The 27,787-nt window shown below is 52.0% G+C and overlaps 1 protein-coding gene across 1 annotated transcript; it reads left to right on the top strand.

Moving 5' to 3' along the window:
- The first annotated feature begins 61 nt into the window (after positions 1-61).
- CLSTN3 (calsyntenin 3) lies at positions 62-26,844 on the top strand. Its single transcript, XM_037514415.2, has 18 exons — positions 62-405; positions 2,758-2,880; positions 3,279-3,474; positions 4,565-4,773; positions 5,036-5,185; positions 5,447-5,632; positions 6,035-6,316; positions 7,101-7,213; positions 10,589-10,751; positions 11,308-11,364; positions 12,076-12,233; positions 12,365-12,513; positions 17,176-17,402; positions 17,952-18,122; positions 18,858-19,003; positions 19,203-19,338; positions 25,396-25,598; positions 25,849-26,844. The coding sequence occupies exons 1-18, from the start codon at positions 342-344 to the stop codon at positions 25,987-25,989; spliced, it is 2,874 nt and encodes a 957-aa protein (XP_037370312.1). The 5' UTR covers positions 62-341; the 3' UTR covers positions 25,990-26,844.
- Positions 26,845-27,787: the final 943 nt, after the last annotated feature.

Raw genomic sequence — 27,787 nt, 5'->3', positions numbered from 1 at the left:
GGCCCCCAACCCCCCGATTGGCCCGCGGCCCCATCAATCCCCGCCCGGCGGTGCTGACGTCATCCTGCAGTAGCGGGGACGGGGTGGGAGTGAGCGGTGAGGGCGCAGGGCTGCGAGCCGCCGAGGAGCCGCCGCAAGTGCCCGCTGCTGCCTCCGGGCTGGGTCTGCCCAGGCCGGCCGGATGGACTAGCGCGGGCTGCGGGCTCCCTTCTGCCTCCGGCTGCCGCCCGCTCACCCCCGGCTCTGAGACCCCCTGCGTGCCTCCCCCGGAGGTGGCATCAGCCGGCAGGAGGCTCCCAGGGGAGAGTCAACGCCTGGCCCTGCCCTGCCCACCCCACACCATGACCCTCCTGCTGCTCCCCCTCTTGCTGGCCTCCCTGCTCCCCTCCAGCTCCTGTAACAAAGGTGAGCCAGGTGGGGGTGGGCGCGCGGAAAGGGGCCGGGGCGCAGGAGGTGGGGGCGGGGTGGGCAGGAGCTGGCGAGGCTCTCTGGCACATGACAGGTGTCCTTCTCCCCATCGCCCGCTTCCTGTCCTCTCCTCAGCCCTGCTGGCCTCTCACATGACCCTGGCCATCGCCTTGTCTCCGGTCCATCTCCATCCATGTGCTTCTCCTCTGGGGGATTTTGCTTCATTGGGTCTCCATTCCCATCTTGGGGTCTCGGGCTCCCCTGGCCCATCTCGCGCTGCTGGAGATAGCTCAGGTGTCAGAAGGACCTGCCCCTGCGGGGTGACATGCATCTCTCTTGGTGCACCGTTTTCTCTGGGGTGTGCCTGCGCTAGGCGTGCGTGGCAGCTCCATCTGCTTCCTCGCCTTCCCATCCCGGGGAGAAGTGTTCCTCGCAGCTCAGAGATTCGGAGCACGTATGTTTTGGCGTGTGCTTCTGCATCCATACCCTCACGCCGCATACAGCTGGGCCTGGGGCGAGCTGCCCTCTCTGGCAGCAGCAGACACCTTCAGCTGAGTGAGGCCGGCAGAGGGGCAGGAGGGAGGGCAGGGGTGTGTGTGGGGTAGAGAGCCCAGGTAGGTGGAGGGAGGCAGGAAAGGGCAGAAGTGGGTGTGGGGGGGGTGCTAAATGGGGGACGAGAGGAAAAGCTGAGGAGAAGGTAGTAAGGTGGGAGGGAGCAGATGCAAGGGGTAAAGGTGAAGGCAAACAAAAAAGAGGAACGAAGGTGCAATCTGGAAGCAAAGGTGAGGCGAGGAGAGGGAGCTAAGAAGAGGGTAAGGAAGAGGGTGGGTGGCCCAGAGGAGAGGAACAAGGAGCCCCAGGTGAAGAGCAGGAGCAGAGGTGTGGAGAGGGTGTCCACCTTTGGCCTCGAGGTGGCAGCTCCTCCATCCTTCTGCTGTGGCTCTTCACCTCATTCCCTGACCCCTGGCCAGTGTGTTAGTCTCCCGCCCCTTGCTGTGCTGCCTTCTGAACACCATCTTCTGGCTTTCCCCCATGCCGTTAGAGGGGATTAGGGTGCTCATTAGCAAGAAAGGACAGGCCTTCCCATATCAGAAGGCTTTTTAGGGTGTGGATGGAGGGAAGAGTGGAAATCAGGACATCTTGCTCATGATATGCTGGGACTGAGTTGCCTTTTGGTGACTCAGTTTCCTTCTGCTGATAGGTCTTCCTCTACCATGGCCCACTGATGGGCCGTCAGGGATGTGCCTTGGAGTCCTGGGGAGGTGGCATGATGGGATTAAAGCCAGCAGTGGAGGCTGAGGTTGGGGCCGATGTTGAAGGGATAGGAAGAAGGCCAGGCCCCAAGGAACATTCTTCCCTTTCCCCGTATCCCCTCAGAAGAGGGGACATAGTGGGAGATTGGTCCTGGTGGAGTGGGTGGGGGGAGATGATTGAGCGGAGTCTGGTAGGAGGTGGGGGAGGTCTGGAGGCTGAGTGAGTTCCGGTCCATACTGGATTAGCTGGTGGTTGAAGGGGAGGGGGTTGGGTTAAGTAAGATTTGGGACTAAGTCATGAATCTTTATAAAAAGTGGATTCAGGAAAAGTGGGGTTTGGTAACCCTAGAAATGTGCAGGTTATGAGTGTGTTCTCTTGGGTGTGGGGGTGAGAGGCAGGGAAGGGATTTGTCGTGTTTCTAGGCCAGCTCGCTAATCCCTTAGGATGTCTGCCCTGCTGGGTCCAGTTATTTGGCATTGATTTCTCTGCTCCATCCCTGTCCTTTTCTGTCCCCTCCCTCTGTCCTATATTTATTTCTCTTGTCTCCTGTCTCCTCTTCCCTCTACTATGGGAGAATGGCCTTAGGTTGGGCTTGGCTGGGAGAAGGCAGAGTGAAGAGATCAGCATTGAAATGAGGTGGTGGTGGAGAGGATAAGCAATCAGGACCTCGGGAAACTTCTAGATCTTCTTTCCCTAAACTCAACTCTCTCCTTCATCAATCCGTCTCTTTCCCCAGGGCCTACCACTGCTCTCTGAACCCCCAGTCTCACTCTCTAGCACTTGAAATCCCTAAAGAAAATTCTGCACCTTCTGATCATGTTTCCCATGGGAGATAGTGGTCCCCCTCCCCCAGGGCGGGCTGTTGCCATAGAAACGGCCTATCTTGCTATAGGAGAAATCTGTGACCTCCCACAGACCCTATGACTCCTTCAATAGCTGATTTCTTGTCCTCAGCCCTTCTTCCTGTGGGTGCTTCTGCAGGAGGGGGGAATGGGTGATGACACTGGAGTGGGGGTGCGTCCAGTTCCCCAGGGTTGTTTGGGGATGGAGGTCCAGCTCACAAGGGCTTCGTCTCCTCTCCCTGGGGGCGGTCAGCCAACAAACACAAGCCATGGATCGAGGCGGAATACCAGGGCATCGTCATGGAGAATGACAACACTGTCCTGCTGAACCCCCCACTCTTTGCCCTGGACAAGGATGCTCCCCTACGCTATGCAGGTAATTGGGGTTGGGGGATGGCCAGGCAAGGAGGGCAGAGGGTAAGGGAAGGAAGGGCTGTCCTGGGAAGGAGAGGAAGGAGACGGTGGGAAGAGGCCTTGGGAGAGTGAAAGAAGTGGACTCTGGAGGGGATGGGGTTACAGTGAAGATGGTAGTTGGGTGAAGGGAGCCAGAGAGAAGGACATGGGCAGGCAGATTTTGCCAGAGCTCACTAGTGGCTCTGAGGGGTTGCTGCTTGGGGAAGCTGGGGTTGGGGTGGATTTGAGAATCAGTGCTGCTTTCACATGTACACCAGAAGGGACAGGGGCTTGGGAGGAGAGGTGAGGCGGGAAGCCAAGATGGAGAGGAAAGACTGGAGGTGGTACAGGACACTCATCCTACCCTCCCCCCTGGGCCAGGTGAGATCTGTGGCTTCCGGCTCCATGGGTCTGGAGTGCCCTTCGAGGCCGTGATCCTGGATAAGGCAACTGGAGAAGGGCTGATCCGGGCCAAGGAGCCCGTGGACTGTGAAGCCCAGAAGGAGCATACCTTCACCATCCAGGCCTACGACTGTGGCGAGGGCCCCGACGGGGCCAACACCAAGAAGTCCCACAAGTGAGGAAGCTCTGCCCTCTGCCCCCTGTCCCCTGCTATAGGGCTTCCTCCCATGCTTCCAAGCCCTCAGCCTTCCCTACCCATGCTTTCTTCTCTTACTGTTTATAGGGTTTAGGGCCAGGGTCCTTGTACAACAGGGGCCTTCAGTCAAGGTGACAGAAACATACAAAGATACTCAGTGGAATCTATCCTGGCTCTGCCTTTTTTGACCTTGGGCAACTCAGCCTTTCTGCTTTTCCTCATCTGTAAAATGGGGATTATGGTGATCTTTCTTTGGGTTGCTGTGAAGATTGCATCACAGACCTTGATGCCTCAGAGGACGCAGTACAGGGGCGTTAACATGATGAGGAGGAGAGCAGGGAGGAAGAGGATGAGCGTATTCAGCACACATCCACGTTCCTTCCAGCTGGCCCCCTTTGTATTTGCTGAGAGCCTCACACACACATGATTCATAACACACACCCAGAGCTCCAGGTGAGGGGGGGCAGGAAATAGCCACAGCATAAAAGGGGCTTAGCTCTGGCCAACTTCTCCTTTGAGAAGGGAAGAAGGATTGACAGTCAGGATTCCTGGACTGTTATGTGGCTGTAGAGATAAACCACTCCTTGTGACTCAGTTTCTCACATTGAGATAGGACCCTGGCCTTTGGGCCTGGCCATCTGGAACCTGGACAGGGACAGGGTTCAGACCCAGCTCTGCTTGGCCCGTGGGTACCTGAGGAGGGAGGGTCCTGAGCACACATGCGCATGCGTGCACAGCTCCTGCCAGACAGCTTACATGCCAATGACATTTTCCTCCCTGTGGCTGGTTTTAATTTGGGGTTTATGCTGCATTTTCCTTGATTACCCCATCACCTCTGGTTATTATAATGGAATGACCTGCTGGACACAAGATCTTCTACCTTTGCCTTGACCTTGCCAGCCAGCCTATTGCATTCTGTACAGAAGTCAACAGAATCAGCTGGGTTTGTTCCTCACCCCTCACACCAGTCACCCTACCTTGGGCAGTCCCCTGAGGGGCAGAGGGAGGGTGTCATTGCCCCAGGCTTGGGGACAGAGTCTTCACCTCTCCCCTGTGCTGGTGCCTGCAGGGCCACCGTGCATGTGCGTGTTAACGATGTGAATGAGTTTGCTCCCGTGTTTGTGGAACGGCTGTACCGCGCCGCCGTGACAGAGGGGAAGCTCTATGATCGCATCCTGCGGGTGGAAGCCATTGATGGCGACTGCTCACCCCAATACAGCCAGATCTGCTACTATGAGATCCTGACACCCAACACCCCCTTCCTCATCGACAATGATGGTGAGCCCCCTCCTGCCCACCCTGCCACCCAGCCCTTATACTCCCGCACCCTTAGGAAACCCCAGGCCTGTGCTCTCCAGGTCCCTTGCCTCTCAGACCCTCATTCCACACCCTCTTTCCCACATGTGGAATTGTCTTTCCCAGATAACTTCTTCCCAGCTTTCTAATTCAGCTGCTGCTCGATTAGCTCCTGAGTCCTCCCCTTGCCTCCCTGGCTTTCTCTAGTGCTCCAGACTATCTGTCCTTCCCACTCCCACTACAGGGAACATTGAGAACACGGAGAAGCTGCAGTACAGTGGTGAGAGGCTCTACAAGTTCACGGTGACGGCTTATGACTGCGGGAAGAAGCGGGCAGCAGACGATGCTGAGGTGGAGATCCAGGTGAAGCCCACCTGCAAACCCAGCTGGCAAGGTGAGGCGCTCCACACCGGGAATCACCAGCTTTCCTCTCGGTCTCTCTGTTCGTCCCTTCTGGCAATCATGGGGCCTAGGCCGGAGGTCAGGGGAGACATATTTGGGAGCAGAGTCATAGGGGTCTACTCTAGCTAGCCATTCTCCTAGCAGCTGTCAGCGGACATGTCTTCAGCGGACATGTCAAGGGGAGAATCGTATCCATAGAAAGGGCTGCTATCCCTTCTCTTTCTCCACTGTCCCCTCCCTCTCACCTGTCTAGGCTGGAACAAAAGGATTGAGTATGCACCTGGTGCTGGGAGCTTGGCTTTGTTCCCTGGTATCCGCCTGGAGACCTGTGATGAGCCTCTCTGGAACATTCAGGCTACCATAGAGCTGCAGACTAGCCACGTGGCCAAGGGCTGTGACCGTGACAACTACTCAGAGCGGGCTTTACGGAAACTCTGTGGTGGGTGTGCCCCTGTCCCCAGGCTTGTCCCTCCCCACCTAGGCTCTGCCTGTGACTCCAAGGACCTGCCATTGTATATATCTTTGGGGGGCTAGGGAGGAGTGGTTTGCAGCATGTGGGTAGATCTTGTGGCCTTGAAAGCAAATAAACATGTTGTTGGCAAAGATACATAGTCATCGCCTAAGATAGCCACCTGGTCCACAGTGCGACAGCATGGGGAGAGATGAAGAGCTGGAAAGTGAGTTGGGTTCATCAGAGAGCATCCTAGCATCCCTGTCTTGGTTTCAAAAGACCAGAAGAGCCAGTGAGACTAGCTATAGGACATCGTTTCCCACCAGTCACCTTTCCCCTGCCTGCTTCCTGTCTCCCCATCTGACTCATGTGTGTCTGGGGCTCTTGCAGGCGCAGCCACTGGGGAGGTGGATCTGCTGCCCATGCCTGGCCCCAATGCCAACTGGACAGCGGGACTCTCAGTGCACTATAGCCAGGACAGCAGCCTTATCTACTGGTTCAATGGCACCCAAGCTGTGCAGGTGCCCTTGGGTAGCACAGCTGGGCTGGGCTCAGGGCCCCAGGACAGCCTCAGTGACCATTTTACCCTGTCCTTCTGGATGAAGCATGGTGTGACTCCCAACAAGGGCAAGAAGGAAGAGGAAACCATCGTGTGTAACACTGTCCAGAACGGTGAGCCTTCCTGGGGCACCAATCTGGGAAAAATGGCTTCTTGTCCCGCCTCTGTCACTATCCAGTCTGTCACTGCACGTGGGTCTTTCCTCCCTTCTCACCTTCAAGTTGGCAGTGCTGGGTTGGCTGCTCCCTGAGATTCTGTGATTCACTCCTCACCTGACAGGTTGAGATCCTACTGCTGCCATTTTCACTCGCAGTTGTCCAGTCCTTGTGCATCCCAGCCTGTAGTAGACTGCCCCCCAACCTACCTTCGTTAAAGCCTTGTCACTGCAATGGAAGTGCCTGGGTAATAGTGTACCCCATCCTTTCCCTTCACCACTTTCTCATCCTCCTGTAAGGCCGGTGGGCTCGTCTCCAGGTGCCCCTTCCCTGGGCTACAAGGCACATCCCTCTAGAAAGGTCTCAGCCTTGACCTGCTGACCTGCTCTTCTATTTCCAGCCATGTCTATGAGCTCCTTTCTCTTGACCTGAACAGGATTATTATCCTTGATATCTCTTGGGAGCAGGCCAGGTGATATAGTTCTCAGTCAATTTGAGTGCTGGAGAAGCCCTAGTTATCAGGTGGACTGGAATCTGTGAGAGAGATAGAGAGAGAGAGAGATAGATAGATAGAGAGAGAGAGAGAGAGAGAGAGAGAGAGAGGAAAACATGCTAGAGAATGAGGGGGGAGAAAACACCTGGGAGAGGGAGAAGGCAACTCTGTGTCCCCTCCCTTCTTGTGCTTTGAACCTGCTCTTGCCTGACACCCCATGTCTGACTGCTCCCCATCCTCTCCCCTCAGAGGACGGCTTCTCTCACTACTCACTGACCGTCCATGGCTGCAGAATTGCCTTCCTCTACTGGCCTCTGCTGGAGAGTGCCCGCCCAGTCAAGTTCCTTTGGAAGCTGGAACAGGTGAGGCCCATGCTGGCTCCTGGCTACATTGGCTGGATGTAGTGGATGTGACCATTTTCAGGGAGGGAGGGTCTGGGGGCAGGGGCTGGCATTTTCTGAGTTGTTCTGTGCCCCGACTTTCAGTTCCTTCTCATCCTATCCCTCGCCCCCCTTCTCCCCCCACCCCACCCCCCACCCCCGTCTCCCTCAGAAAGCTTGCCTGCATTGAAAGGAAATAGGGAGCAAATTACTACTAACATCAAACCTAACCAACTGTCTTTCCCCATTGCTTTATTTCATCTCTTTCTTATCTAGAAACTTAACAGCAATATCCTTGACTCCCAAGCAGTTAGCATGCTGTAATTGAGAAAATGAATAACTCTGCGATACACAGATTGGGCTTGAGTCCCTTCAGGGGTATTTACTAGCCATCGAGTCTTGGCGAATATGTCTAAACCTCTTGGCCTCCACTTATTAAACAGAGATGCTAAGAACTCTGTATCCCAGGGTTGCTGTAGGATTTAGTCATGTACTTGATGTTATAGACTGAAGATTCCCACTATTGTTCTCACTAGAAATGTTAATTCTCACTATTATTATCCATGATGATGAAGGAGACATAAAAATGGAACCAAAAAACTGTAACATCCTCTCTTGAGCCTGCAGATGCAGGCTCTCCTTTATTCATCCTCCAAGTGACCACAAAGGCCAGGGGGACTAATTTAAGTTTCCATCTCCTGTTTTCCTTGCGACCGGGTGAAGTGGCTGAGTAAACAAATGACTGGGAAAAGGCAGGATGTGGAAAAGAGAGAGAGGGAAATGAGGGGTCTAGAAAATCCGCAAATTGGATAATGGAGGGCTATCTGCAAAAGTTTCTGCTTTTTGTGGTCTTCTTTTAAAGAGGCAGTCAGCCATTTGCTGCTTCTCGATCTTTCTCCCAGGTTGCTAACACTGGTAACAGTACTCTTTCTGTTTTTCTTATGTTTATCCCTATTTATTCAACAAATATTTATTAAATATCAATTAACTCCTTTATTCCTTGATAAATTCTGGGGATACAATAGAATGTAAGATGAAGCAAAATCTTTGCTTTTGTTGAGCTTCATCTTAGCTGGGTGATTGATTTTTTAAAAGTAGGTAGACATGTAAAATTGATAAATTGTTATCAATACAAGGGCCTGAGGGGAAGGCAAGGCGAGGGGAACTTACTTTAGATTCAGCGTTTAGGGAGAGCATCACTGAAGTGTAAGCTTAAAGGATGAGAAACAGCTGTGAGAAGAGAAAAGACCAGCTGCAAAGGCCCGAGGCAGGGGGAGAGCTGAGCATGTTCCAAGCATGCAAAGAAGACCAGTGAGACTGAGTACAGTGAGCCAGGGAAAGATTGGACAGAGGTTGGAGAGATGGACAGTGATCAGGTTGTACAGTGGACTTTGTCGACTGGGTTTCATTTAGATTTTGTCCCATGAGAGATGGACAACCTTTTGAGGGGCTTAAAGCAGGAACGTGATCTGATCAGATTTACATATAAGGGACCCCACTGGTAACTATGGGAGGAACGTGTTGAAGACATAAGGGTGTAAGTACGCAGACGAGACCGTGGGGCCCACGAGAACGGCAGAGGACTGTACTGGCCATGGACGCAGAGCTGCATGGAAGCACAGCGCTCAGTTCTCTGTGGTCCCGGCATTAACAGCCCCCACTGATTGGTTGGATGTCGCGAGGACGAGGGAAAGAGAAAGATCAAAGATAGCGGCTAGGTCATCCATTTGAGCACCTGGATGGATGGTGGAGTGTCTGTGCTACCCAGAGAAGCCTGCGGGGTGGGAAGGGGGCATGGCCTTCCACCTTGGACAGGCATACCTTGTTTTATCACACTTATCTTTATTGTGCTTCACAATTTTGCAAATTGACGGTTTGTGGTCTGTGTCTAGCAAGGCTGTTGGCGCCCTTTTTCCAACTGCTTAGATGATGGTTAGTCTTTCTTAGCAAGAAGGCATTTTTAGGGATGATGTGTGCATTGGTTTTTCAGGCTTAAAGCTGTCTCACACTTAACAGATGACAGCACATAGTCACGCATTGCTAAACGACGTCTCAGTCAGAGGTGGGCTGCATGTAGGTGCTGGTCCCAGGAGGCCATACATGGAGCCCAGAGTGTAGCAGGCTGTACCATCTGGACGTGTGTAATCCTCTTTGATGTTCGCACAGCGACTGAGTTGCCCAATGACACGTTTCTCAGAACATCCCTGCCATTAAGCAGTGCATGTGATTGTAGCATAAACACAATTTTGTATGCATGGGGAAGCCAGAAAATCCACCACTCCTTTCATTGCAATCATAACTTTATTGCACACTTGCAGTACTGCTGAGGTGTGCCTGTACTGGCTAGGTGTGAAGTACCTGGGAGAATCCAAACGGAGTGTCCAGCAGTCAAAGGAGAGTTCTGGGCTGGCAGGGTAGATTTTGAGTTATCAGCCTGGATATGGTAGCAGAACCTGTGGGAACAGATGAAGTAACCCCTAGGAAGGGAAGGTATAGAGAAAAGGTAAGAGGGGCAAGTGGAGCTCTGAGGGATTCCAGCATTTGGAAGTTGATAAGGCAGAGAACTTTCTATCTCCTTATTCTGCTGGCCCCATCTCGGGAAGAGGAAAGTGCTTCAGTGTTTTTTTTTTTTTTTTTAAATAATAGATTTTATTTTTATATTCCCCATACAATTGCAACCCCCCCATTCTGACCCCAATCCCTCCCCTCCCGCCCCCCACCCCCCAAAAGTGTCTCTGGTTCATAGTTTTTTGTTGATTTTGATTTTCGCTTTCTTATAGTTATTCATTTTCCTGGTCCCTTATTTAAGTTTTCTAGATTCCTGCTATGAGTGAGACCATCCGGTATTTTTCTTTTTCTTTCTGGCTTATTTCGCTGAGCATGATCCCTTCCAGCGCCATCCATGTTGCTGCAAATTGCATGTGTTTATCTTTTTTGAATGCTGAGTAATATTCCATGGTGTATATGTACCACATCTTCTTGATCCAGTCATCTATTTTTGGGCATTTGGGCTGTTTCCAAAGCTTCAGTGTTTGTTGTTTCAGTGCTTCACTGGGGTGCCAAGCTCCTCTGGAGATTCCAGTGCCTCCCCTCGCCCCCACGCAAGCACACATACATACACACATACACACATATATACACTTTTGGGGGAAAATTTATTCACAAAATGTTGTGCTACTCCTCCTGGGAATGTTTATGAAGAATTCCCTGAAGAGTGGAATTTTAGATTGGTGCCTGATAGGTTTTGAGCTGGGACCCCTGGTGGTAGGACTGGGAGAATAAGGGAACTGGATCCCTTTGTGTTAGTCTCCTGAAGGTGAGGTTGCCGGGGGTTCTGAGCCTTACCTGCCCCTCCAGGTCTGTGACGATGAGTGGCACCACTATGCTTTGAATCTGGAGTTCCCCACAGTCACTCTCTACGCTGATGGCATCTCCTTCGACCCTGCCCTCATCCACGACAATGGTCTCATCCACCCACCCCGAAGGGAACCTGCTCTCATGATTGGGGCCTGTTGGGCTGGTAAGTCCCTGAGCATTTCAGCGAAGACACTAAGAGTTGGAGCCTCCAGTGGCTGGAGTGGACAGAGCAAGGGCAGAAAGTTCTGCAGTGGAGGAGACTGCTCCTGTAGGCCTATCCATTTAGCTGGTCATCCCAGCTGCTGACCATCCCCTTGTCAGGCATCAGCAGACTCTCTCTATCTGTAACATCAACCACTGTCCCCACCTTGTTCCAGCATGATTTGCCGCTGGAGGCCAGGCTGCCCTGCAGAGAGCCCTCAGTCTTCCAACTTTTAAGCAATTTCTTTCATCTGTTCCTGCTGGCTCTGTGTGTGTGTGTGTGTGTGTGTGTGTGTGTGTGTGTGTGTGTGTGTGTCTACCAGAGTCTTTGTGTTTCCTTAGCAACATACTTGTGCTTTTGTCTGTAACAGAGACCAGACAGACTAAAGCAGAGCTGGGATTCTGCTGAGAGCTTGCAAGTCCTCCACGGGCTGGGTCAGACAGAGAAGCCCTCTTGCTCTCTGCCCATCTGCTCCACAGCCTTGAGCTCACTGCCTTCCTCCTCTTTTTCCCTCCAGAGGAGAAGAACAAAGAGAAGGAGAAGGGGGGAGACAACAGCACTGACACCTCACAAGGTACTGTGTGTGGGAGAACTGGAGGTCAGAGAGTTTTCTGCACCTTCTGCTGGGTGTCCCCTTTTGCATCCCAACCCCCTGCAGCCTCTGTTAACTGCTTCACACACCACCAGGGGGCAGAGGCTCCCAGAACTGTGGCAGGGCAGGGTTTCCTGGAGAGGTGAAGCCAGAGGGAGCAAGGCTGGATGTGGAGTCCCCTCCTGCCGGCAGGGTGGAGGAGAGGGGTTCTCACACTGGCTTCTGGGCATGGGGCAGGAGGCAGCCACAAGCAGGAGCATCGGGCGTCCGTGAAGCTCACACACATCCATCCCGGGCTCCTTGCATGCCCTAAAGATGCCCTCTCCGCAGTCAGCTCCTCGTCCTCCTGTCTCCTCTGATACCTTCCCTGACACCACCTTTGGTACTGCCTTCCTGCCTGCCTTCCTTCCTCCCTGTCCATCCCTGAGGCTTTTCTTTTTTTCCTGTTGCTTCTATTCCATTCCCTCCTCTCTTTTTCTCCCCCTGGATTGATTCTGTCTTCTGGAGCTCTCTGCCTTCTCCTCAACCTCACGGCTCTGTCATCTCTCCTTCTTTAAGTCTCCACATTTTTCCTTCTTATTTTCTTTCCCAAGGCCGCTCTTCCTCTCTTTTCCCTTCCACTAAGCTCCCTTTCCTTGCCCCATGCCCCATTCCTCTCTCTCACCTCCTGTCGCCCCTGTGTTCCTGCCCTAGGAGACCCCTTGCCGATCCACCACTACTTCCATGGCTACCTGGCTGGTTTCAGCGTGCGCTCGGGCCGCCTGGAGAGCCGCGAGGTCATCGAGTGCCTCTATGCATGTCGGGAGGGGCTGGACTACAGGGATTTTGAGAGCCTGGGCAAAGGCATGAAGGTATAGTCCCTTCCCCTATCCCATCCGGGGGGCATGACCCCTGCCCTGCCCCTCCCCACGTCCCTACCCCTGCTCCCTTCCTCTCCCGCCTCCCGGTCTTGCTCTTAGTTGTGTCTGTGTCTGGGACCCAGGTCCACGTGAACCCCTCGCAGTCCCTGCTCACCCTGGAGGGGGATGATGTGGAGACCTTCAACCATGCCCTGCAGCATGTGGCTTACATGAACACTCTGCGCTTTGCCACGCCTGGCGTCAGACCTCTGCGCCTCACCACTGCCGTCAAGTGAGTGTGGGGGGAGGGCAAATCACAGAGCAGAGCCAGACAGCGTCAGGACTTCTTGGCCTTAGCGGTTGTCAGGCTGGGCACATGGCCCTCATGTATGGATGGAGAGATTGGGCCCCCAGAGGCCACGCTTGACATGCTTCACAGTGGTAACAATGTCTGTAGAAGAGCGTGGGCCAGACTCAGTTTCCCAACAACTGATTCATTACTCTTGAAGCCAAACTTCCAGGATTTGGAGGCTTTAATCTTCTCTGTGTTGCTATGTAAAGCCAGACAGGGAAGGTAGATTGGGAGCCGGTAGAGGCGACATTAATTCTGACTCAATACTAATTGCCTGGTTGACCTTGGGCAAAGAGCTCCAGTTGTTCACCTACTTTAGTCTTCATTTATCAAGCTCTTGCAAAGTCAAATAGGGTGATCTAAGCCTGAGAGTTGGCACCCCATGACCTGGATGTAATCTGGCCCACCACCTGTTTTTGTAAATAAAGTTTTATTAGGACACAGCTCATTCATTTGCACATTGTTTTGTGGCTGCTTTCCCCCTGTGATGGCAGCACTGAGTAGTTGGAATGGCTGCAAAAGCTGAAAGATATTTACTGTCTGGCCCTTCCCAGGAAAACTTTGCTTCCCTGTGAATTCTGAGTAAATGATTTTGAACTCTTTTTTTTTTTTTATTTATTTTTTATTTATTTATTTATTTTTTTTTTTATAGAGGCATGCTTTATTTATTTGTTTGCTGGTTTGTTTGTTTTTTTTATACATGCACTGGGTACAGTCAGAAGCGCAGAAGGGTGAGAGAATTCACCAGAGCCAGAGCAGGGAGCAGAGCAGGCAGAAGGACCGAAGTACACTGCTGAGGGGAGCAGCGGGCGGCAGGAGAGTTCTGCGCGCCATGTGGGACCCTCCTCCGGTGGCCGGGGAGCAGCCGGGGATCGAACCGGCGCCGCAGCGCGGGCAGCTTCGCAACCCAGCGCTCAACCGCTGCGCCACTGGGGAGGCCCGATTTTCAACTCTTTATAAGAGAAACTGTACTTGACTTAAGGTTTAAATATATTTGGTATTTAAAAATATAGATGAACTGACAGGTAATGAAAGTATAATAGTTAAGGACTCTATGTCCTTACTACTAGATTTTTAGTACTGAGGAAATGCAGTAAAACAGGGAGAACAATAGTATCTAACTTGGGAAATTGTCATGAACCCTCAGTAATGTAACCAAAATTCAGCTCCATGCCTAGCAGAAAGCCTGTTCTGTTTTGGCTTTTATATGAAGATATGTTCACCCCTTATTGTGGTTTATGGGGCAGTTTTTAGGAGATCCTACCATGTAGTGGGTGGATTACTTGATCTTAATATCAGGATTCCTGAGTAAGCAGCTTCTCTGCCCCTACTCTGCCTCAGTTTTTGCACAAATGCTATGGAGATAAGCATCTTTGACTTGTCCCCACCTTGGGGAGGAGTGAATTTAAAGAGGAGAGGGCTCTGAGCCCCAGACAGTGACTGTGCACAAATATCAGGCATTTCAATTAGAGCTGTGGAAGGCAGGCAGCTTTGGGGAATGGTGGGTCATGGTGTGGAGCTGAAGCCACAGAAAGATGAGACCATGTACACACAGATCAGAGTGAGTAGGTCAGGACTCTGATGGTTTAAGGGCTGCTGTCCTGTTCTGGAGGGCTTAGTCCTCCAGACACCCAGGAATTGCCTTATCCCCTTCAGTTTGTTCAGGACCATGGCTTAGGGTGGATCTCTGCAGCTGGGATCCCGCAGGGGGAGGGTTGACATCCTCTTGGTTGGTGGGCTTATCTGATTTCCTCCTACTTCTTTTACTTGGCGAACTGACTTTGGCCCATAAGTGGAGGGGAAGGGGGCCTTGTTTTCTTTATTATGTTAGGAAAGAGTGTTCTTGGCAGCTCTTCTGCTCACCTGTGACTGTGCAGGTGCCTCTCTTTTTCCTAATAAACCTGTCCTTTTAAAATGCAATAAATAAGTAAATGGAAAGAGAGTTCTCATTTTTGCATTTCTAAAAAAAGATTTATTTTTATTTATTTATGCATACAAGAACTGGGGGTGTAGTAGGTCAGAGGTGCAGGGGGCGATGAGAGGATTCACCAGAGACAGAGTGGGCAGCAGAACAGGCGGATCTACTGAAATAAACTGCTGAGGGGAGCAGCAGGTGAGACAGGAGAGGTTTGCTGTGCCATGTGTGTCAACTCCCTGGCCAGGGATCACACTCTTGCCTCAGTGGCTGGCAATAGTTTGATAGCGCTGAGACTTAACCCCTGCCACCAGGGAGGCCCTCATTTCTACATTTTTAAGGCTGGTTAGTGCTGCCCTAATGCTTCCAGAGGTCATGGTAAGAAAAGTGTGAGTATGGGGAAGTGTGAGTGTGTGTGTGTGTGCCTTTTCCCTGATACACATACTTCCTGGCCCCAGTCTGTGAGGCTTCTCTGACTTCCAGTGTTCTATTCTTCTCAGACCTCTGTCCACATTAAGCCAGATTTATGCAACTATCCAGTGAATGCAGATTTTCCCTCCTTTTTTTCTTTTTCTAAACCTCTTTCTTAGAAAGCCCATTAACTCGTGGCATTAACTCCTGAACACATAATGACCCCATCCTTTTTTCTAGCTTTGTCCTCTTTACATTGCTTTTGAATATCTACCTGCTTGCTATAACCTTTTTCAAGAAGTTGTGCAAGCAAACATGCCAATGCTGAAATAATGAGCTTCAACACCCGAACTAGCCCCTCTTCCTGAATTTTCTGTCTCCTGTAATGGTGCCTCTTGCTTGCCATCACCCAGGCTTGAAGCCTCTGAGTCATCTTTGATCCTCCCTGTCTTTACCCTCCACGCCCCATCAGTTTGCCAGGTCACCTAGATCCATGGTGTCTGGAATCTGTCTCTGCTTTTCCATCTGCTGCTAGGACTCTAGGCCAGGATCCAATTACCTCTCACCTGGTCTTTTGTCTTAATCTCCTGATTAGTTGACCTGTCCCTATTCTGACTTCAGTTTACCTGCCGCCTGGGGCTGTTAGTGATCTTAAATCAGAACTTTATTCTCTCCTGAAGATGATGTTGATGGCTTCCTTTTCATTTCCATAAAAATGGCACTCAAAGCCCCCACCATCTGGCCCTTGCCTGCCTTTCCTTCCATGTGTTCCTTTACTCCCCTTAGGACACTCCTCACCATCCACCTGTGTCAACCTTCTGCTTATTGTAGCCCCACTCCCCTTTGTAGGCTAGCCCCATTGCTACTTTTCTCCATCATCCCTACCCTTCCTCGTCAGATACCCCACTTCCATCCTAGCCAGAAATAACCTCTTCATCTCAGCTCTTGTGGCTTTTTGTTTCTTCCTCTCATGTGATGGTTTCATTTAAACTTTCCAGTTATTTGTGCCTTTGGGTGTGGGACAGCCCCCTGTTCCAGTTGTGTCCCCTTTGGATGACCCATCCCAGTGTGAGTGTCTGCTGGAGCCTGTGTTCCCAGGGTCAGTGGGGTTGTTTGCTGGGAGACTTTGATGTGGGCCTTTCTGGATGATGGTGCCGATTGCTTTAGATCCCATTCCTTGTGGTGCAGGGACACGCCAAGTCATGGACATCAGTAACCTCTCTGCTGAGATTGCACCTTCTCCTTTCTGTCTCCGGCTATAAGCTGGGCATGCTCAGTAACACTCTTAGCAGTTGAGCCAATCATTTCAAGTAGCACATGCCTGTAGACCGTGGTCCCTGCTCCTGTATTATCGACACACTTGCGAAGATGCTTGTGCAAGGGGGTACCTCTTTACAAATAAATTTGATTGGTATAAGCCCACACCCCAGCTGGTTGCCATGGTTGACTGAACTTGGAATGAGAAGTATGGATTTAAGCTTTGACTTCATCAAAGAGTGTTAGCTTCTCCTCTCTATTCCACCACATTGAGGTAAGTTTGAACAAAATAACACAGGCAAAAGACGTCATACGCTGGCAAATGTTAGGAGAATGTGATGAATTATTGTTACTGAGTGGCAAAGGAAGGAGCTAGAGGTGCCTGGGTGCACAGGCCTGAGTGGCTGTGCTGTTGGGGGCTGTGGCCTGGCTGAGTTCTCCAGGGAGGGTGTGTTCTGGCACCAAGATCAGGGAGGCTTATGAGACAGTGTCTGCAGGCCCCAGATGGTCAGATTCACTCATCTACCAAATTATTTCTCTCATAGTGAAGGGAATGAATGGGAGACACCTCAAGGACATCTTTTGATAGCTTCCCCCAACTCACCCCACTTCTCTGTTGTTGAGTATTTCTTGCCTCATATATCCCAGATATTGTACTGAACACCTTTTCTTTTTAACCTCCTGGCTATAGAACTGTGGATGTGTATCCACTTTTGAGAGTTTGGTTTGTAAGACAGTTTGAGAGCAGGGCCATAGCCTTGGGCAGGACGTTGATGAGGTGTTCACTCCTGCAGACTAGGGCTGCCTGACGCCTGTCTCTGACCTTTTGCTGAAGTGACATCTCCCTCTAGTTTTACTCCTGGGGACTGGGGGGTGTAGAGTTGATTCCTCTTTCCTTTCCTTGCCCTCCCTGACACGGGGTGCTCTGCTGTAGAGATAGGGGCCCAGGGGAACAAAATGGAATATAACTTATAATCTAACTTGGGGTCACAAGCTGCTTCTCCCCTTTCCTCATGTAGGTGCTTCAGCGAAGAATCCTGTGTCTCCATCCCTGAAGTGGAGGGCTACGTGGTGGTTCTTCAGCCAGATGCCCCCCAGATCTTGCTGAGTGGCACTGCTCATTTTGCCCGTCCAGCTGTGGACTTCGAGGGGCCTGAGGGGGTTCCTTTGTTTCCCGATCTTCAAATCACTTGTTCCATTTCTCACCAGGTAGAGGCCAAAAAGGATGAGAGTTGGCAGGGCACAGGTGAGGACATCATCCAGAGATGGGCCCTCATCTGGAGTCAGCGTGAGGGCGAAAATCTGGGGCTGGATGGAGAGGGTGATTCCATCTTGCATTTGCTTTACTAGGACTATTGGTCATTGGGGGTACAGAAGTGCCCCCTCATCCATGGGGGGATACATGCCAAGACCCCCATTAGAGCTCTATACATGCTATGCTTTTCACATATATGCTCTCCTGTGATAGCTTAATTTCTAACTTAGGCACAGTTAGAGATTAATGACAATAACAAATAGTAAAATAGAACAATTACAACCATATATTGTAATAAGAGTTATGTGAGCGGGGTCACTCTCTCTGTGTCTGAAAGTATCTTATTGTATGTAATATTTTTGGACTGTGAAAAGCGGAACTGCAGACAAGAGGGTATGCTACAGAGGCAGCAGGAGACGCATGGGTGTAAGGAGATTGTCGGGTAAAGACGTCCTTGAAAGTGATGCTGGCTGCTCTCGGGAATGACCTGGAGGGCCAGGGGCTGTCATCCCTGACCTGGGCCCTGGCTCTCCCGCTCAGTGACGGACACACGCATGTCAGATGAGATCGTGCACAACCTGGACGGCTGCGAGATCTCTCTGGTGGGGGATGACCTGGACCCCGAGCGGGAAAGTCTGCTGCTGGACACGGCATCCTTGCAGCAGCGAGGGCTGGAGCTCACCAACACATCTGCCTACCTCACCATTGCTGGTCAGTGGCCCGAGCGCCTGCCCATGCTCAAGCGTCTGGGCACTGCAGAGGCCCCCCTTCCAGACCCAGGGATGTGACCCAAGTGCCATATGGCAGCTTCCCAGCCTGGAAGCTCCTCCAGCTTCCAGGTTTAGGGGCAAACGTTCTTTTCTCCCTGCTTCTTTTGACAGCCTGGCTCACCCCCACCCCCCGCCACCCTGACTCCCCTTCTACTTTCCATTAGGTCTCCTCACTGACCTTCCTTAGCTTGTTCTTCTCCCCCTAATTTCCTACTCCTCCAGCTGTTTGTAGCTGTCTTTTCTGTCTTCCACCTCACCAGCCTCATGCACACATCACAACTTTAAGTTACACACCCATCTCTTAAGTAGTAGTGGTAATGCTTCCATAGCTTCCAGAAAAAGTCTGTTCTTCTCCAAAGGCCCTGCACAGGGCAGTAGGGGAGAAGGTGTCATAACCAGTCCCCTCCTCTTCCCTTCCCTTCCAAAGCCTTCTATATTCTTTCCTTTCTCTTTCCCTCTGCTTGCCACCTCCCTCTGTCTCACTGGGTATCCTCATTTCCTTTTCTCTGCCCCTGCGCCCAAACTGCTGAACTGGGGAAAAGAAATGGACCCCCCAGCAGGGGTGGAGGGGGTGGCACTGGCCCATTCTGCATCTCTGTGTGGTGTCAGCTGATGGGAGTCAGAATGGGTCCTGCCCTTCCATCAGCCCCTGCACCCATCTGCTCCTTGCCCCCAGGGGTCGAGAGCATTACGGTGTACGAGGAGATCCTGCAGCAGGCTCGTTATAGGCTGCGACATGGAGCTGCCCTCTATGCCCGGAAATTCCGGCTTTCCTGCTCGGAGATGAATGGCCGTTACTCCAGCAATGAATTCATCGTGGAGGTAACTTCCCCCTCCTACACCCCACTAGTGAGGGTCCAGGAGGAGTGGGCTGAGACCCATAGCTGGTGGGAATGGAAATTGCAGCATGGGCGACTCCTGGGCTGGTGCTGTGGAAGGGGCAGTGGTTAGAGACAGCTCTAGAGAGGAGGAGCGGGGCCCGGAGATGCATGTGTGCCCACAGAGCCTGCCCTCTCCCCAGGTCAACGTCCTGCACAGCATGAACCGGGTGGCCCACCCCAGCCACGTGCTCAACTCCCAGCAGTTCCTGCACCGTGCCCACCAGCCGCCCCCCGAGATGGCAGGACACAGCCTGGCCAGCTCCCACCGGAACTCCAGTACGTGAGGCAGCGTGGGGCCAGGCAGGGCTGAGAGGGGCAGCTGGGCTGCCTTCCCCTCACCTCTGGGTGGTTCTGTGTCCTGTGGCGGCTGACTCAGGGGATGCTGTCTTCTAATCCTTTATCCCCAGGACCATGAGCTTCTCAGGGGGAACCCATTCTGGAATCACAGAGTCCATGTGGGTGTAGGGTCTTTGCTGTCCCTTCTGCTTCTCTCTGTCTCCAACAACATCAAATTAGTTCCAGATCCTGGGTAGTGATGGTATTGTGTATGCATTATGCAGCCACTGGGTACTAACTCCTAAACTACTAGGAATCTGAAAGGATTATAGGCTAGAGACTATCCTATCCCCAAGGAGAAAGTTGCCACCATCGCAGCTGTGACTGTGTTCCCTATAAAGTCATAAGGCTGTTTCTAAAGGAAACCCTCACACACGCAAAGCATGATTCCAGATGGAGTGCTGCTCTTCAAAGCGATCTTACGCCTGGCCATGCTCCTTGACCAGTAATGTAATTTTCCATTCTCCGTTTAAGTGTTGCTGAATACTAGAAAAGTTAGAGAAAAAGAGGTATGGATAAGGAAAATCAGGCATAATTCCATCACAGAGAGAAAACCATTCTTAATATGGCATATCACATGCCAGGTTTTTTTTAAGATTTATTTATTTATACAAGAACGGGGTACAGGCCAGATGCACAGGAGGATGAGAGGATTCACCAGAAACAGAGTGGGGAACAGAACAGGCAGACTGACGAAATACACTGCTGAGGGGAGCAGCGGGTGCGACAGGAGAGGTGTGCCGCGCGGTGTGGGACCCTCACCAGCTGGCCGGGATCAAACCGGCGCTGCAGAGGCTGCAGACAGCTTCACAGCGCTGCGCTCAACTGCCCGCACCACCAGGGGAGGCCCGCCAGTTGTCTTTGTATGCTTTTTTTCCTTTTTATGAAATTGGGCTCAAACTATTTTGCAACCTGATGTTTACTAACACCTAATATAAAATGAGTCATCTCCCATGTGATTAATGATTGACTGCAAAATGATTCTGATGTGGCTGAAAATGATTTTTGGAAAGCCTTTTCAGAATTACTTTCAAAGGCAGCGTAAGAGATGCTTTCATTTTTGTTACTTTTTGGACATACCTTACTTTTGGCTCAGTTTGTTATTACCCAATTTCGGCATCCCTTTTTGTCAGAGTTGGCTCTGGATGTCATAAAAAATAAATTACCATTGGTTTACAATATTATGTAAGTTTCAGGAGAACAGCCTCACACCTGATATGTGCAGACACCACACAGCATCCTCATCCCTGAAGTTCAAGTGCCTGTCACACTGTCCAGCTGACCTCCTCTACCCCTTCCCTTTGTCTCCTTCCCCTGCCCCTCTGGTAACCATTATTTTGTTCCCAGAGTCTAAGAATTATTTTTGTTGTGTTTTGTTCACTTCTTTCTTTATATTCCACATGTGCGTGAAGCCACTTGGTGTTTGTCTTTCTCTTTCTGATTCATTCCTTTTAACATAGTTTGTTCAACTTCCATCAGTGTTGTTGCAAAAGGCCAGATTTCAGCTAGTGGTATGGTGTGAGTTTCAGTTTTTAAACATTAAGGACAGTCTCAGAGGGCACGGATTTGTCACTTTTGAAAAAGTCTCAAGGAGTGTCACAGGAGCTTTCCATTGGGAATGTCCCTGCTGGGCTGGGAGCTGGGTCTCCTGGACAGCTGGGGCTTCCCTCAGTTCTTGGAATGGCATTCTCTGATCTGGGTTTTGTGGGATGCCAGTGCCCTTTGGCATGTTAGAGATGCCTGTGGAGGCAACTTCCAGGTCAAAAAAATGGAGGAAAAGAAAACCTTCTTTCTCCCCACTTAGAGATTTACAATAAAACCTGGATAGTAAAGGCTAACAAAAAGCATGTCACAGGCTCTGAAGGCAGTTCCCTAAGGTGTTCTGTGAATACTTTCTTGGAAGAAGTTCATGGTCACTGAGCTTTACCCTGAAAGTCCAGCACTTTGAATACATGTAACAATACGAACAGTAAACACATGTGTGAGCCGGCCACCCTTCTCATGGACTTTTACACACATGAGCCCCTTTAGTCATTTCAAACACAAATGAAATAGCTGCTAGAATTACCCCCTTGAAAGGTAGGCTAATGGAGGTCCAGAGCGGTTAAGCATCTTTTCCAAGCTCACACAGCTAGAAAGGATTCAAATCTAGGCAGCAGCATTCCAGAGCCTGCACCCTCTCCATTTATGTTGGGTACTTTTTTTTTTTTAATTAAAAAAAGTCTTATTCTTTTATGGTTGCACTTACTTTGAGGGAGCTCCTGCTGGCTTCCCTGGGCTCCTTTGACTGAGGGTCACCGGCCTTACTTTACGTCCTCAGAGTGAACCAGCCCTCACCCCCAACTACTGTTTTGAACTGATACACATGCTGACCCAGTTTCCTGAGATTCCAATTGTTTCCCCGCCCCCCCACCCAATTTTGACCTAAGTAGGGTGTGGAGTTCCTAGTTCGCTTGAGGGCATTGGTGACTGACATCTCTCGAGCCTCCCAGGAGACCCAGTCCTTAAAGCCATTCCATAAGTCTTTTCCTTGAGGCACTCCTTCCCCTTCCTCTCTGAGACTGGTGTTATGAAATGATGGCTTTCCAATTTCAAATTGCTCCAAGCATTTATCGATAGAAGCAGCAAGAGATGTAAATTCCTCCAATGAAACAGGAGGTTCGTTTCTCAGAAGCTCTTTAAAGGAAAGGGTGAGTGTGAATAGGGATAGTCAGGGGCGCAGTTGTGGGGCATGTAAACTTGGAGCTTGGACCTGGAGGGTAGAAGGGATTTTGGACAAGTATGAGTGAGAATGAGGATTTGAGAATTGGGAGGTGAGTTAGGAAGCATGATGTCTGAGAAGGACGAGATAAGGTGATAAAGACAATGTTCTCAAGTCATCCCAAATGTTGATGCATATAGAACCACCTGGGAGCTATAAAAGCACTTGGTGCCTAGATTAGCCCCCAAACCAATGAAACCAGAGTGCTTGGGAGTGGGGCCAGGTGGCTGTGTTTTTTTTTTTTTAAAGATTTATTTATTTATGCATACAAGAGCTGGGGCACAGGCCAGAGATGCTGGGGGGGCCGGAGGAGGTGAGAGGATTCACCAGAGACAGAGTGGGGAGCAGAACAGGCAGACTGACTGAAATACACTGCTGAGGGGAGCAGCGGGCACGACAGGAGAGGTCTGCTGCACCATGTGTGTTGCTCCATGGCTGGCTGGGAATCGAATTCGTGCTGCAGAGGCTGCAGACAGCTTCATAATGTGGTGCTTAACCCCATGGGCCACCAGGGAGGCCCGGCTGTGCTTTTTAAAGATCCCTAGGTGATTCCAGTGTAGGGCAGTATAAGGGAACAATTTCCTACCTTGTTCCCTACAAAGTATCGGAGGTTTGACACACACACATATGACGCAGTGGGAAATGTATGAGAAAGTGAGGAGAAAGGACATTGATGAGAGAAGAATAAGATGAAGCCAGGGAATAGTCTGTGTATGAAATGTATCTATGAGACACCACACAGTTGCTAGCATGGGTCAGAAACTTGACTCTAAACTTCCTGTAGCTAAGGCAAAAGGAAAACCTGAGTGGTTATGAGAGTCACATAGTAGGAGCCAACCAGTATTTCCAAAGGAGGCACCAGATGGGAGTGTGGGCAGGGATTTCAACAGTGTCCTTACAGTCAGCTGAAACCAGGAGTTTGCCCTGGGCTGGGCCCTTTGCTACAATACTCCTTAATGTCTGTGGTGGTCATTTAAGTCCAGAATTAATAGCTTGCATTTAATATTGCAAGAAAGGTTGATTTTGCTTCTTATAAACTACCGATTTTTGTCTGTAGCTAATTTTGAAATCCTCCCATCTCCCTGGCCTGCTGTCTCATTTAAAACGAATTAACCATACTTATTTGTCTGCTGACAGACAAACATAGACCATGTCCACTTTGTCTTTCCTGTGGTCATCTTTTATTCCTGACATGTTATTTGCTCTGGGAGGACAGAAGGACAAGTGCGTTTATGAAGGCACAGACCAGGCATCATAATGTCCCTAGAGCAAGCTCACCTGCCACAGCCTCACTTAAGGAGGGAGGGTGTCTTCAGTACTTCCAGAACCTTCTCTGGGCCAAAGGGGTCGTCTGCTTGAGGGGTCACCACCCCTGAATCTTGCCCATTGACATGGAGACATGGGAGGGGTGTTTGTTGCAGATGGCCAGAAAGGACTTTCTGTACCCATCTTCCCTCCTCCCATGCCCAGGCAGTTGAGAAATGCTGATCCATCTGGTCCATCTCTGCCCAGGAGCCAGTGCTTGGGGATCCTGCTGTGCAGTCAGCTCTCATTGGCAAGCAGCCTCAAGTGGGTTAGGGGTCAGGTCAGGATGGGCACCGACTTGGCAGAGAGCCATCGGGGCGGCCTAAGGGTGAGGATGAGCCTGTGTTCCTGCTCAGGCTGGCACTCTCCACATACCTGTCCTGTCTTCTCTTCCTGCCTGCATATGCTGGCTGCAGGGGTGCATGGAGGGGTCTGTGGGGGTCTCCTGTGCCTTATGCTTCCCTACGCTCTGCTCTGTCATTGCCATGTGAGTTTTAGAAGGTAGGGGTAAATTCGGGACTGGGAGATATCTGTGTGGGCTAGTGTATAACGAGTGTGTGTGTGTGTGTGTGCGCTCATGCATGTAGTGCGTACATGTAGTAGTCCTGCAGCAAAAGGACTGCCCAGGGTCTGTGCCTCACGGAGCCTCGGTGGGGGGGTGAGCTGTGGAGGGGTGCACTCATGTGGGCTGTGGTGATCCAGCTGCCCATGAGGGCCGTGAGGCTGGGAGCACGTACATGGAGTCTATGCCTCCACTTGCTGTCCCTGGGGCTGTGGACCCTCCTGCTTTGCCTCCTCTTGCCTCTCCGAGTGCTGTATGTGTGTGTGCAGGAGGCAGGCAGCACTGTGCTCACAGCTGCTCACTCCCTGGCCTGCATACTCCGCATCTGGAGTGTTTACCTCTTCCTTCAGGGGGTGGCCTGCTTTGCCCACCTGGTGGGCATCTGGGTGAACCTGCACGTAATACTCTACTGTGCTTTGCTGGACACCCTCAGTCGTGTCCCTTTGCTCCTGCTGTGTGAACCAGGTGCCAGGTGGCTGGTGCAGGCAGGTGTGTGGGTCAGCAGAGGCCTGGCTCGGGTGAAGGGGTTGGCAAACTTTGTGCAACTGTGTGCCCACACATTCTTCCTGTGCATGCACATCTGCTTCACCGCCATCAGCTCTAAGGTCGATGTGAAGGTGCACGCGCCCCTCTCTGTCTCCCTGCCCTTCAGGGCCCATGCCCCCTTGAACCTGGGCATCTGCGCTAGGGTGCCAGGCCAGAGGCATGGGAGGGCCAAGGGAGAGGTGGGTGTACCTCAAAGGGAGATTTTGGAGGAGAAGAAGCCCCAGATGTCTCAGAGCCCTAAGCCTACAAGGAAAAGGGAGGCGTCACCAAGCAGGCGTGGGCTCAGTCCAGGGGGTAAGTGAAGGGGCTGCTGCTTGTCTCTTGGACTTGTCCCCCAGCTCTGGGTGCTGGCACTTCCTTCTGGCAGATGTGGGGCTGCTTCTCTTATGATGCATGAGGACATTCTCTTCTCTTGCTCCATCAAGTCTGTGTGGCTGCCTCTCTCGCCCCCACTGGGCACCAGTTACCTCCTTTCTAGGTCTGAGGGGAAGGCACAAGCTGATGCCAATCCTTGCCCTCTGCTGAGAATAGGGTGGTTTCGCTCCTGCCCCCCTCCCCTGCCCTGCCTCTCTGCACATCTCTTGCCCTCTGCCTCTGTCCCTTTGGTGCCAGCAGCAGCTGCTCCACCCCCCACACCCTTCCCTCCCTGTTTCCTTTTCTTCCTGGTGGGGCCCATTTCTCTTCCAGCTTCCACAAGACCCCTGTTCTGGGCCATCTGGGTCCTGTCTTCTCTTTCTCAGGGACTCCCTCTACCCAGGGCTCCCCTCCCTGACTGCCCTCAGTGTGCCTGGGCACAGCTTCTAAGTCCTCGCTGTCCCCACAGTGGTCCCCAGTGCGGCAACTCTCATCATTGTGGTGTGTGTGGGCTTCCTGGTGCTCATGGTCATCCTGGGCCTGGTGCGTATCCACTCCCTTCACCGCCGCGTGGCAGGGACCGGCGGGCCCCCGGGGGTGTCCAGCGACCCCAAGGACCCTGACCTCTTCTGGGATGACTCTGCTCTCACCATTATTGTGAACCCCATGGAGGTGAGTGGCCCTGGGGCGTGTAGAGGTCTACAGAGTCAAGATTCAGCGGGAGCACACACAGCAGACTCCTAACTTGTGAACGGGGCCTGGATAGAAAGTTCTAGACAGAGCAGCCAAAGCAAGAAGGAGAAAGCTGGGAGAGTGGGGGTGGGAGGTGGGGAGGGGTAAGAGCACTGAAGGAGGTGTGGCCCCCAAAGAAGAGGCTCTGGGAGTGTGCAGGCCTCTGAGTCCTCTCTTCCACCTTCTCCAGTCCTACCAGAATCGGCAGGCCGGTGTGTCGGGGGCTGCTGGGGGCCAGCAGGAAGATGAGGACAGCAGTGACTCTGAGGCTGCCGACTCTCCCAGCAGCGACGAGAGACGCATCATTGAGACCCCTCCACACCGCTATTAAGGCCTATGCCCCTCCCCAGACAGAGGGAGAATCCTGCCCTGGCGTGACAGAGACACCCCAGAAAAGAGAGAAGGACATTCTGAGAGAAGAGAGACCAAGGTGGAGAGAACTCTTCAGAGTCATCCTTTTACCTGAAATCCCAGTGGGCCCTCGCCCTCCACCTCCACCCTCACCCCCACCCCTGGCCTCCGGTGCCTGCAGGCCCTTACCCCCCTGGTGTGGAAGACTCTGGCTGCCTCTTCTGCCCCCCACGGCAGCAGCCCCTTCCCCTCACCATGTCTCTGTCTCTCTTCCTCCACCAGCCATGTGCTGTGTGGGGGGCAGGGGCTGTCAGCAGCAAGGGCAGGAGCCCTGGACGACATTGAAGGAAGCCCTCCTCTACCCTTCCCAGCCCCCTGCCCTCCGAGGCCTTTGTCCCAGGGCCTCCCTACTCCTGACAATCCACCTCCACCTCTTTCCATCTCACTCTAGGGATCCCTGCTTCCTCACTGTACCCACTTTCTTCCTTGTTTGTCCTCTATCCCCTCCAATCTTTATCTGAGGTCCTGTAGCCCCTGCCCCTTCCTACATGCCCCGGAGGTGGCTAGGTGTGGGATGGGCGCAGGCGTGGGGCCCCGGGGGTATTATATATAATGTATATTTTTTCATGTTGTCGTGAGCGCAGCTCCTGTGTTCCGTGTGCAGCTCACAGCCTTGTGTGTGTGTGTGGCATCGTCATGTCCTGGGGTGGGGGTAGGGATGGGTGTGGTGAGGGGTGACACACCATAAAGTTTTCAAATAAAACAACCAGAAAAAAGACTCCCTGAACTGCCTCCTACCTGGTCCTGTGTGGGTATCTTGTGGAGGGCAGGCCCTTGGGTCTCAGGGCCCATTTGGGGTCTCTGAACAGGACTGAGATGAGAGGGGCAGAACTCAGGTGAGGTCACAGGGATGATTGCTTTGGATTCCATCATCAGGTAAATCCTAGAACTCCGGGTAGATTCCTGGGCTTTGGGGGCCACTGTCAGCCCCTCCTCATGTCTTAGAACATTCTGCCTGACGCACATAGAAGTTCTGTTAGGAGAGGGCAGGCCACTGCTATTGTAACAAGAGAACAGGCTCTGAGACAAGTTCAGTGAGCCTTCCTTGCTAGCCAGTTCTCTGATCCATGATGTCTCCACGGCTCTCCTAATAAGGCTGCTGAGTGGCCTTCGCCTGCTTCGTGCTCAGCCTGGCCTGAGAGCAGGCAGATGCTGGTCCTTCCTCTGTCTTCTGGGCCATCTGTTCCTGACCCAGTCTGTCTTAGGCCCCAGGTAGTAAGGGCCAGTGACCAGAGGGCTGATTTCAGGGGAGTGAGCTGTAGTCGGTGCCTCCTTCTCAGGAATACGAGATCCAAGTCTTAGTTCCTTTCTGTGGGATAAGGGCCCTCAAGTCTCAGCAGTTTTTCCCTTCCGGTTCCTCTAGTTCAACTGGTTCTTTCAACACCGTTGGGGTGGAGGTGAGTTCACTGGCTCATCCCATGCTCCATGGGGCCCATTCTTAGCTCTGCCAGGTGTCCCCCCACTTGCCCATGACTTCAAATACCAGCCATGTGCCGATGCTGCCATCTTTATATCTCTCACCCAGGTCTCTTTCCTCACCGTATGTACACCTACCCATTGGTATCTCTGTAGGGCATTTTGTGCCTCAAACTCAACCTTTTCCTGAATTCTGCTCCAATTCTGCCTGGTGATCTTCTATTTATCACTGAAGACCCAGTTGGAATGTGGCCTCCTCCAGGAAGTCTTCCTGGAAGAATCACCCCCTGTTCACCCTCTGT

Source organism: Talpa occidentalis, unplaced genomic scaffold (assembly GCF_014898055.3).
Source record: "Talpa occidentalis isolate TD23 unplaced genomic scaffold, MPIMG_talOcc4v2.1 talOcc4.16, whole genome shotgun sequence".
NCBI classification, from domain to species: domain Eukaryota; kingdom Metazoa; phylum Chordata; class Mammalia; order Eulipotyphla; family Talpidae; genus Talpa; species Talpa occidentalis.
This window is presented reverse-complemented; position numbering and strand designations above follow the sequence as displayed.

Bases quoted from the DNA above. Each gene is read 5' to 3' on its own strand.
- CLSTN3 (XM_037514415.2), top strand. From the start codon at position 342: ATGACCCTCCTGCTGCTCCCCCTCTTGCTGGCCTCCCTGCTCCCCTCC. The intron at 2,881-3,278 runs GTAATTGGGGTT...CCCCTGGGCCAG, and splicing joins TGCTCCCCTACGCTATGCAG to GTGAGATCTGTGGCTTCCGG. The intron at 19,339-25,395 runs GTACGTGAGGCA...CTGTCCCCACAG, and splicing joins CAGCTCCCACCGGAACTCCA to TGGTCCCCAGTGCGGCAACT.